This window comes from Periplaneta americana, chromosome 10 (assembly GCF_040183065.1).
Source record: "Periplaneta americana isolate PAMFEO1 chromosome 10, P.americana_PAMFEO1_priV1, whole genome shotgun sequence".
In the NCBI taxonomy this organism is placed as follows: domain Eukaryota; kingdom Metazoa; phylum Arthropoda; class Insecta; order Blattodea; family Blattidae; genus Periplaneta; species Periplaneta americana.
The window spans coordinates 80,488,674-80,500,746 of record NC_091126.1 but is presented as its reverse complement, the minus strand read 5'-3'; the positions used below and the strand labels follow the sequence as shown (position 1 = coordinate 80,500,746).

General features: G+C 37.5%; 1 protein-coding gene and 1 long non-coding RNA gene across 8 annotated transcripts in view; one reads left to right on the top strand and one right to left on the bottom strand.

Annotated features, from left to right (window-relative positions):
* The window catches only part of Ssdp (Sequence-specific single-stranded DNA-binding protein), a 701,465-nt gene that overhangs the window by 397,353 nt on the left and 292,039 nt on the right, over positions 1-12,073 (bottom strand). For all 6 annotated transcript variants that reach the window (XM_069837788.1, XM_069837791.1, XM_069837787.1 and 3 more), the window contains exon 5: positions 8,340-8,381. In XM_069837788.1, coding sequence (XP_069693889.1) covers positions 8,340-8,381 — 42 coding nt within the window. The remainder of the gene's footprint in view (positions 1-8,339; positions 8,382-12,073) is intronic.
* Positions 1-12,073, top strand: part of LOC138707829 (uncharacterized) — a 488,719-nt gene that overhangs the window by 311,876 nt on the left and 164,770 nt on the right. The gene's annotated exons all lie outside the window — the stretch shown is intronic.

Sequence of the window (12,073 nt, the reverse complement as noted above, 5' to 3'; positions counted from 1 at the left end):
TGGGGGAAAAATGGGGTTAGGTTTCACCCTTAGGGGGGAGGGGGTGGCGGCGGCGGCGGCGGCGGCGGCAGCGGCAGCAGCAGCAGTAGTTGTAGTAGTATAATCAATTTAATTTAATTTAATTTAATGACGCTTTCAAGTGCAGAAGTCCTACAGCGTCATGGGCGAAAAACTGCCGACAAATTTTCTTTGGAGCTCTCAATCAGGACATGGTTCTTTACGCGCTCTACATCTACGACATGGGATTCACAGTTTTCCTTCCCATAGAGAGGAAGCCATTCTAAGGATTTTATCGTCCTTTACAATACACCGTCCTCTGCTGGTATTGAACTAGTTCCTGCACACAGAGGTTTATATTAAAAGAAAAAAAAAAAAAAAACAGAAAATTTGTTGAAGGAAGAAGGATGGGTGGAACGGATGTACTTCGGTACATGACGATAATACAAAATTTGTGTGATATGGCAGCCGAAGCGTTCAGTAAGAGTTTATAATCAGTGATCTTGAAGTTGGTAAGATCTTGTATTAAAAATGAAAGCTCAAAGCAACATATATGCAGGAAGCCCTTTGCATTGCAAGGATGACAAATATGGTTTTATTTTCTCAAAACTTACAAGTAAAAACTGTGGCTTCATAATTAATAGCACAGCAACACTGCGTTTTCAAGCACACAGAAGAATATGCAAGTGATTAATTTACTTCGAAAAAAATAATTCATTACGCCATGCCGAGCAGAAAATCGTGCAAAGTATTTTACGCTACGTAAATTACGTGTTATTTAAGTAAAACATGCATCTTGTAATTTATGCAGCCAAACCTGGTCACATTCAATAAGAGAGAGGAAATACATCGGTTAAAATAAATAGTATTAGTCTTCAGTGAAATAAGATACTCTCTAATGAGCCCCATAGATTATCCGTTTTAGTGTCAGTTTTGCCTGCGCAGTTCTAAGATGTCAGGTAAGACGGAGAGTCTGTGGGGGAATTTTCATCCCTGTACCGACTTAGACTTGGCATGAAGTGAATCTGTCGGCGACTGATTTTTCCGTGCGTGTACATGCATGATTGCGAGGAAGTTGGAGTATGTGTGAGGTCTTCAGTTCAAGCGTCAGTTTTAACTGCTGTAATTGTTTCGACTGTGCACTTCGCGTCTAGGACATTATGTCGGACTTGAGAATCGTAAACCTTAAGTTTTTGAGCGAATTCATCCAGCTTTATCATATAACCCATGCTTGTGGAAGATACAAGTAAAGAGTACTCAGATAAAAATAAAACTAATGTTGCTTATTAACAGTTACGAGGTAAGTTATTGGAAATAGATTCAGAAGCAACAAAGGAAACAGTTATAAAATAAATAAATTTACAACGAAATTGTTTCCGGAAAGAAATGAAGAAAGTCAAGGGTTCTCAGAAGTCTGGCAATGGAACAGATGATAATTATACTCGAAGTTTATGGTACTACGATGAGTTTTATTTTTAACGAATAAAGAAATTCCCAAACAGATTGTCAGCAATATGAAAGTCTAGATCATATACACCCAGATTGCTCGGCCTTATAGGCTTTGACGTTAACAACTTTTGTAAGATTTACTATGCTGCCATCTAATTGTTACATAAGTCACGTCATAACACCCATTTGAATTGCATCAGTGACTGTACTGGCATCTCGTGTTCGTTTACGGCGTACGGGTGGCGTTCCTGTCGGTTGTTCTCTTCAAAGTGCTACCGATTTTAACATAGAGATGAGCTATCTGTTATGAATATTATATATATATATATACACACACACACATACACAGGGTGTTTAAAAATACGGGGCATAATTTCAGGTATGTATTTCCCACATGTAGACAATCAAAATAGTTCATTACAACATGGGTCCGGAAATGCTTCATTTCCGAGTTATGGTCTTCACAACATTGAAATTCACCGGAACGTTTTTCTTTCCGCAGGTCGTTGTCATTACAGAAGATGTTCAAAATGTCCACCTCCTGCTTGAATACAGACCTCACATCGATGTCTCATTGACCTGCGAACACGATCCCAAACTCCAGGAATATTGCGTGTGTCCTCAGAACATGCCACAATTCGATTCCGAAGGGATTCCAAATCAGGCACCGGAGACGAATAAACCAATGATTTTAAATGGCCCCACAAGTAGAAATCGAGAGGGTTCAGATCAGGTGAGCGTGGAGGCGAAGCAATTGGGCCACCTCTACCTATCCATCGATCAGGAAACCTTCGATCAAAGTACCGGCGAGCCGTACGACTGAAGTGAGTGTGCAGGAGCGCCATCATGCAAGAAGTGAATGTGTTGACGATTGATCAGTGGAGGGAGTGTCTTCTAAAACATGAGATATGGTTCCGGTGAATTTCAATGTTGTGAAGGCCATAACTCGGAAATAAAGCATTTCCGGACACATGTTGTAATGAACTATTTTGTTTGTCTACATGTGGGAAATACAAACCTGAAATTATGCCCCGTATTTTTGAAACACTCTGTACATATATATATATATATATATATATGATCTAGGATGAAACTAACGAACTAACGATCCTTTACAGTTAGACTAGCCTTATGTGTACAGTCCGTTCAACGAAGGTATTGAGTGAGAGTAAATAAGTAAAATGTCCTTAAGGGGGCATACACCTTCAGAAGCTGAAAAAATATATATATATATATATATATATATATATATATATATATATATATATATATATTCTTTTTGTTGAATGGACTTTCATAAATATGGCGAAAAAAGTTTAAATATCTCTAATACTTTCCTAGTCATGACCAAAAACATGAGGTTGTCAATTCACTTGGTCATTTAATTATACACAGAACTTCTTATCTTCGGTAAATTTGTGCTCATTTCTCGTAACTTACGATTTCCAAATAACTTCCACATTTTTTTTAGACAAATTAATGAAATTACATGCAAGTGAATATCATACTGGAGAACAAAGCTTGCCCTTAAGGACCGTTTTATGATTTGAAGTTCTTTTTTTTCCATTGATTCTTTATGCGAAGTAATTACATTTTACAATTCATCGCAAAAATATTTATTTATATATTCAACTGATATGGCAGGATTTCTCAACCCTCTTTACGAATAAAATAGAGAAACTGTACAAGATATCAGCGAGAACAATGTTCCTTGCACAAATTGCATCTCCAATTTAAAAATATAATTACCTTTGTCAATAAACGTTTTTTTTTATTCTAAACATTGTTTATTAACTTCCAATTATTGCCTACTGACTATGCTAATTCCAGCACACAATTAATTCAGGATATGTTTGTATTTTACTAAATTGAAACAAGCGAGTCGTTTTTGCGCTGTGATTTCACGCTTCCATGCAGACTTCAGACCGGCAGGCAAGTGCCTTAGCCGACTGAGCCACGCCGGTGGCCCGGCCTACCTTATTTAACACACTTTATGTATCCCACATTACTCAAATCTCAAGATGTTAACACTGTAACGAGGAGGAGGAGGAGGAGGAGGAGGAGCAGCAGCAGCAGCAGTAGTAGTAGTAAATTTGAAATCTATTTCATGATATTTTGTTATTTATTGAGTGACGCCAGTTCTTGATGTCAATGAAGAGAAATAACAAAACACACCTTCTGTCAATTAGTACTTTGTCACCATACAGTAACTAATTTACCGGCAATTCCATTACACTCAAATCATAATTAGAAACAAGCTATAAACCTCATTTACCATTTTCTCCCTAACGATCGGTAAATACAGTATTATTTTATTTCCACGGAACTGGCCTGTAGAAATTACGCAGACCACTTCAAATTTTACGACTGTCATTAATAACAAAAATGCATTATTTCTTATATGCACCTCAACATTGTTCTGTGGAATGTTTTAATTTCAAACAAAAGACATTCATCAACTCAAAAAATGTCTTTAGATTGCTACAAATGGTCACATGGTACGATGTTCATGTACCTGTGGAACATCAATAATTATTATTGCAGATAAGAGTTGATGTTCAATACGTTGTCAACAATTCGCAAAATATATAATATCATAATTACATAGCCAAACTAGGCCTACGTAATTTGCAGCAAGATTCATTCTGCGACGTCAAACTGCATGGCTGTGAACAGGCAACTTCATTGCCATCAATTAAGTTCTTATTCATCAAGCGAAAGAAATTTACATTTCCGTGACAAATGCTACCAAACGACGGAAGTCGTCATTCTTTCAACCACAATTTTTAAGCCACTCTTCAACAAATTAAGACGTGGAATAATTCGTGCTCAAATATGTTAATTCCATGTTATTTGAAAACGAGATAAATTTAAATAATCAACAGGACTCATAATTAGGGAACGAAGTTGAAACACCAAAACATTGCCTAGAGGCGACTACAGGTTTAAGAAACACAGGATATACAATGGCATTAGCTGTTTACTTTATTGATGTACCTTCAGGTTCGTATGCAAAATGAAAGACGTCGCGTAAAGGGAGCTCTGTTCATATGGAGTTTAATGGGTGCGGATTCTGTATTGTTTACTGAATTCTAATAGGTTGTTTCAACACAACATGCATATTTTCTGTTGAAAAAGTAAACCTTTCGTCAAGAGTTCAGTTGTGATCTAGTGAAGGTAGGCACTGTGAAGATATATTAAAATGCCGCCAATAAAATCTGTAATTTTGCCCGTACTTATAAAAGGCTCCGGATATGATTATTCTTCAGCCAAAGACGAAAATATATTAAGATATAAAGTATGTAAGTTGGACATGAAAGTTAAAAAGCATAATTATTTACAAAAACATTGTGACTAAAAAGACACGAAATTGTTTATTATAACTTATCTAATGCTGTTATGTGCGAATATTCCGTTTCATAAATTTGGGAATCCATATTGTAAACCAGGAATGCAAAACTATGCTCCAATTGTAGAACACGTGACAAGCCGGAACACATGACGCATCCCTTCCTTTCACTCCTCACACATCATTGGATATGGTAAGGGGAGAGGAAATATGTATCCAGTGTGCTTGCGGACGTCATAGATACGTTAATTCAAGACCGGGGGATTGTGGATGGGAACAAACTCTTTCCCCATGCTTCCACCCCTCTCTTTCCCAGTTCTGCATCCCTGTTGTAAACACTTAATTGAAAAGTATACGACTAGGAAATTGCCGAATCCAACAACCATCTGTACACAATACTTACCCTCGTGTTATGAAAGAATTTTAAATTCTATACGACCAGGTTAAACCAAAACTGAAGAGTGTTCTTGAAAAAAATTATGCATATTCCAAACTGTGAAGTGCAATATGAATTAAATAGTAAACAGGCACAAGATAATACAAACCAACAGTATAATAAACTATTTCAAATTCGCGCCACTAACATCGTGTGATGTCGAAAGAATATTTTCTTAGTATAAACATTGGTTCAGTAACAATCGAACGGGTTTGTATTTGACAATTTACGAATGTACATAGTTTTACATTGTAACAAAATTAGTGACACTTAAAAGTACAGAATTCTTTTTATTTAAAATCTATCACCATTTTCTACAACGAAGAGAATGAGGTTAAGTAACTGTGTGCTATAATCTGTTTAGCCATCTAACTATACACAGCAATATTGTGATTCAAGCAGTACTCAGTAGAAGACCCTGTACTACCCCGAGTTGATGTAAACAACACGACTTTTATAACACGCGACGTAGTTAACTTCATAGGTTCGGTGTCCGAAGTTACAGCCCTACTCATAATATAATAAAAGTCCAATACAAGGCCACTGTCAGGGGACATACTTCACACCCGCGTTATAGCTCGTACGCAGTATTTCGAAAGGTGACCTACAGGGTACAAATGGCTAGACGGGAGAATAAGGGAAAAAGACAACACAAGGCATTACTGTACATAGTTTTATATCATGGCATTACTGTACGTAATGTTATGTCAGGGCATTAGTATACATAATTTTGTCATCAAACACACGGTAAAGCCTACGTTTTTAAGAACCACGCAATGGCGCCTGAGTGAACGTGGTGCAGCACAACGTGAAACCGAATAATTGACGTGTGCGTGACGCGCACTGTCGTGGTGCTTAACAGACCGTTATTCTGTGCATCTCGCTAGGAGTACTGTATCTTGAAATTCGCGCGTTTCGTGTTTACATGGGCCCGATTGTGGTTTCCTTGTTGCCTGTTGCTTGAAGATGATGGTTATGATTATTATTATTATTATTATTATTATTATTATTATTATTATTATTATTATTATTATTATTATTTTTATTATTATTATTTAAGATTAGGCCTACTGGTTTACTGTGCAGCTGAGGGTGCCACAAATATTTTCAGTAGAAAGATAGACTACATTTCCAGGCATTTTCCTTGACAATCCTGTCAGTGTACAACTTTTGCTATCGTCATAAATAACAGGAAAATTAAGCACACAATCTATTAATAATTTCACTTCAAACTCTTCTTTGAAATTCATGATATAAAAACGAATACTGTAGGCCTACAATACAAGAATAATGCCGTCTTGTCAGTGTTGCCAACTGTTACCAGATATCACACGATCCTACGTACCGGTACTAAATGACTTATTTACTTAGCGTACTTCATGTTGGAAGGCTATTCTAAATAATTTGTAACATATTTTCGTAGGCAAACAATACGGGAAAGGGATCAACATATCAAGTATTTTGCCTGGCAATACGAAATTCATTGGTTTGACTAAACAATTTACTCACGAGGCCTAACCTAAAAATGTATTTTGTTTGACCACATGAAATTATTAGTACTAACTCCGAAAACTTATCTGACCATAGTATTCAATTATAACCACAACACATAAAATAAAAGGTATTAATATTAATGCTGATATTAATTATTTATTAGTGTGTTCGAATTTCACTAGCTTCCAGTAACCGGCTCAGAAATCTAATAAAATTTTAATTTCACGGAACTCCAATATCGACAAATATTGTTGATATTTGTCTCAGCTGCCAACGTATCAGTTACAAAATCACTACCATTTGTAGTATTTGTCAGTATCGAAATTCGAAACGAAGTTGGCAAAAGGAAAATTCAACCTGCAAACTAGAAAATCACCACAATCCACTAGCATATGGAGTAATGAGGGGAAAAATGTTTAGGTTTCACCCTTAGAGTATTAAGTAAACTGACCCGGACTATATACTGTTGCGGATTTCTCGGAAGCTTTAGGTAACCAAACGCAGGACTCTAATAATTTTTACTTGGTTATTTAACGACGCTGTATCAACTACAAGGTTATTTAGCGTCGATGAGATTGGTGATAGCGAGATGATATTTGGCGAGATGAGGCAGAAGATTCGCCATAGATTACCTGACATTTGCCTTATGGTTGGGGAAAACCTCGGAAAAAACCAACCAGGTAATCAGCCCAAGTGGGAATCGAACCCGCGCCCGAACGCAACTCCGGATCGTCAGGCATGAGCCTTAGCCGACTGAGCTACGACCGGTGGCTCTCTAATCATCACTCTGCTTGTGGTGTGTACTAAAGTTTGTTGGTAGCAGTTCCTATCGATACTATGATAGTAACAATTTCCCGTGCCAAAGTTTGTTACAGCTTAATATTATTGCGTTACGAGTCTTTCATGACAGTTGTCAACATGTGGCACAATGATTTCTAATTCATTTTCAACCATGTAGGAATTTTACATAGGTTGAATATTCGTGTGAGAACTCGTACAATAATCACAATAGTGCAATGCAATAATTATATTCGCGTTTACTGAGTAATTCCATATAAGTAGTGATCTGCAGTGCATACATTTTATCTTCCCATGCTCGCTGTGTACTAGCACAGCGTCCGCTCTACATTCGCTAGTATGCACTACACATTGCAGTCGGTCTTGAAAAGCAATCATAATCCAAAACCTAAATTATAATATAATCCTGAGTACAGAGCAAAACTCGAAACAACACTAAGCAACATCATTGTGCAGATCAGTTTTTCCTTCAATGGAAGCTCAAAACAGAAAACAACGTCAGTATCTCGGAGTTAATATCACCATCATTATGATTATCTCTATATAGTCTATGTTGAGAACATAGTACGTATCCATGAAGCATGAGAACTACTGAAATTCTCTGTTTGCTGACGTGAAAAACCATTCTTATGCAGTATTACAGGCAGACCGCAACCACTTCTGACGAGATTTGCGGACGTCTGAAGCAAATTCCTGGTTACTTGTGCAACGCCGTATCAAAATTCGATGCAAATTCACAACTACAGGTGTAAAACAGAGATGTGTGCTAGCACAGACTGGAGGACGTAGTAAAGAATACCAAAATTGTGTACTCACGTGTGCGATTCCGTTCACACCATAGCCAGAATTGACGAAACCCTGAAACAATAAAAGATAATTAGTTGTCATTACAAATAATATAAATGCAAGTTAGTCACATTCTTCTCCGCTCGAAGGAGAAATACCGGTTTCAAAATATGTGAAGTTTTCTCCGATCTACCCACCGCTGATATGGTTAAAAACCAGTGCGTCCATAGGCCTACATGAACAAGTGTCCTGAGCCAGACTATCATCATGGCAAGACCGAAAGAGCTTCATAGAAGAAATGGACGCAAGTATCAGATTCGAATTGTTATATTGCCTCTGTATTATACAACATAGTACGCTATCGAAGTCCATAATGGATGCGAGGCAACCGACTATAAATCTCACAAAGATCCATACGAGTATACGCGGGTCTCTTACATTATAGTTAAAAGTTGTGTTTGCACTATACAATGTGCACTATAATGTACCCCAGGTTATCTGTTAATGTCGTAAAGGATTATCAAATCAAAAGAGAAAATGAGAGCAAAATTCAAAACAGAACTTTTATGTATAGTGTTGCCATTCCTTAGCCAACGAAACATGCAAAAATTGTATAAAATTCGGGAAAGTTAATTACTGTTACGTCCTAGCACATACAACGAAATAGCCCAAATTAAGAACAGAGTTATTTGTAGAGCACAACAATTAATTTGTTACGTTAAATAAATATACACCTGTCGCAACCAAATCTATAAAACCATCTTTTGCCTTCTCCACAGTGCAGTGTTCACCGTCGTACTCACAGAGGGCACTTTTAAAAGTGCGCTACTTTCGAAGGACAGGTGACAGACGAGTAATGAAGATAGGATGATAGATAATTAATAAGCGATATACTGTAATTAATAAGTGATTGTGAAAGGTTACTTGTGGCCCTTGTAACTGGTACTATCCCAACGTTCGCCTGGAGGGACTCGAGGACAGCTACGAGAAACAAAATAAGAACATCCGGAACCTGGAATCGAACCCAGACTCTCTCGAATACAAGGCGGAAATGACATCCATCAGTCTATCGTGCTTGGTATACGTAAAAGCAATAATACGTAATGACGAATTGTCTTCATAAAAAAGTGCCAAATTTCAATAATAATGTTTCAAAATTGTTTAAATCAAATAAAGACGAACATTTTCCAATTATAGTCGTTGGATATTTCTGGTTTAATAGTCGGCCTGGATGGCAAAGTCGATACAGTGCTGGCCTTTTGTGCTCGAGGTTGCGGGTTCGATCCCGGCCCAGGTCGATGGCATTTAAGTGTGCTTAAATGCGACGGCATCATTTCAGTTGATATACTGGCATATAAAAGAACTTCTGCGGGACAAAAGTCCAGCACACGGGTAAAGCTGATATAACCTCGGCGGTTGCGAGCGTCGTTAAATAATACATTAAAAAAAATAGCGGTATGAATTAATACTTTTTCGCACTTTTCATGTGAGTTGAGAAATTCTGTTTTCCTTGGAGAACAAATTTACTTTCTTAAACTTCCTATTTACATATACTGCGGTATAGGCCTATTGTTTGGTCCCGCGTAGTGGCTTCGTGGTCGAAGACATCCTGCCTAGGACTCGCGTTACGGAATGCGCGCTCGTTCGAGTCCTCTTGGAGGATGAAATTCTAATTTTTTTCTGCCAGTGTATGGGACTGGTGTCCACCAAGCATCGTGATGCACATGGGGAGCTACGATAGGTAACGAAATCAGATTACGAAAGCGAGTTATAACGGCTGGGAGAATAATCGTGCTACCACACGATACCTCCGTTCTGGTTGGATAATCGTCCACCTCTGCTTCGGCATGTGGACGTGAGGCCAGCAGCCGGCTTGTCGGTCTGAGCCCTTGATGTGCTGTAGCGCTACGGATTATTATTATTATTATTATTATTATTATTATTATTATTATTATTATTATTATTATATTGTTAAAAGTACTATTTAGCAATATATACACGCACGCACACGCACAAATACTTTTCGGCACCCCTAACTCCGTCTAAATTTTATTTTAGCAAGTGATCTAAACTTATAGAACTATATGACGCACTTTATTCATATTCAGTATATATTAGTCAATTCATCCACGAACGATGTACACAAAACAAGTTACTGGGCAAAATTAATTTATTGATCGTCATGTAAAATGAAAAGAGTCTTTACTTAATCAAAATTTTATTTTAAACTTTTAAACACTCTTTCATAATCTTAACAAAATAACAGCTTTTTAAACACTCTTTCATAATCTTAACAAAATAACAGCTAACAATAACCTAAGCGTCACAAAAAATTCAAACTACTACGAACAGTTCAAATATGTATAGACATGACAGCAACTGTCACCATTTAGGCTATATTTTGTGTGTGGTGGTTGTGATGGTGGTGATGGTTGTAACAGTTGTAGTAGTAGTAGCAGTAGCAGTAGCAGTAGTAGTAGTAGTAGTAGTAGTAGTAGTACGGGATGTTTGTGGCAGTAGGTAGCAACAACTGAATTTATTCCAAAGATCAGAAGTAACAATTTAAATATTCAAATCACCATTTTCCATTACTTTATTCTTGCTTCGTCGAATCTACGATGAATTCGTTCACTTGAAAGACATTTGCAACATTAACGTTTACTAAAACAAAGTGTGCTTCTTCTGTTTATTTTTTATCTTGTGGTATTGAATGTTATTATTTACCACTGCCACCGAATATTTACCCATTTGCAGTGTGAATAAATACATAAATACATACATACATACATAAATACATACATAAAATATACTGGGTGTTCATTTCAAAGTGTGTCATGACGTCACTGTTGTTGGGTCACCGATTTGAAGCGAGTTTCAGCTTATATGTCAGAGAAGTTGCCTATTATTTAAGGCGTTCTTCAATCTGAACTTGAGAACGTGTACGGTATAACTTGAACGTCGTAGCAACAGATGGCGGTCTGTACGGTCTGTGTGCTACCATAACCTCTTTCGAACTGTGTTTTGCGCCGGCAAGTCGTACGCAGGGTATTTGTTATCATCGGTTGCGAACGGGAACATTCCACAACACAAATCAAATACTCAGTGTCCATGTTGACCGTCGAAGTTAATGTCAACAAATACGTAAGTAATCGTCTTAACCCTCTCCCCATATCCCGACAGTACGTATTTCCAAACAGTTCACATTCCTGCCACTACCGGCGTTATCGTACGCATCGGTACGTACTCTTCAGAATGAACGCCGTACTTGCTAGGCAACTTCTCTGCCTCCTAGGTAATACACCTTTGCGGAAGTGTAGGAATATTGAATTCTCTAGGCTCATCGGCTAGCCACATGACGGCATACAGCGAGCCATGACACACTTTGAACTGAACACCCAGTAGATGAATCGAAACCCAAGTCACAGCCTTTCTTTGGTTTTTTTCTTTCTTCCTTTCTCTGTAGTACCGAATTACATCACAGAGACATCACAGGACAATCATAAGAAAACAGACAACATACAGTCACGTAAATGGAAGACAAATTTCTTCCATTCCATTGTCTGCCACGAGAAGCCACGGACTTCTTGGAAGGGCTGTGCGCACTCAGAGTTACCGCGGCGAATTCAGTTAGTATTCAATCTTACAAATTTCGCTGCCAATCCTAATACTAGTTGACAAATATTCATAATATACAGAATGAACCGCAAGTAATGTCACTAAAGTGAAGGGATTATTCTTTGAGAGGTTTCAGACAAAAAAGTTTA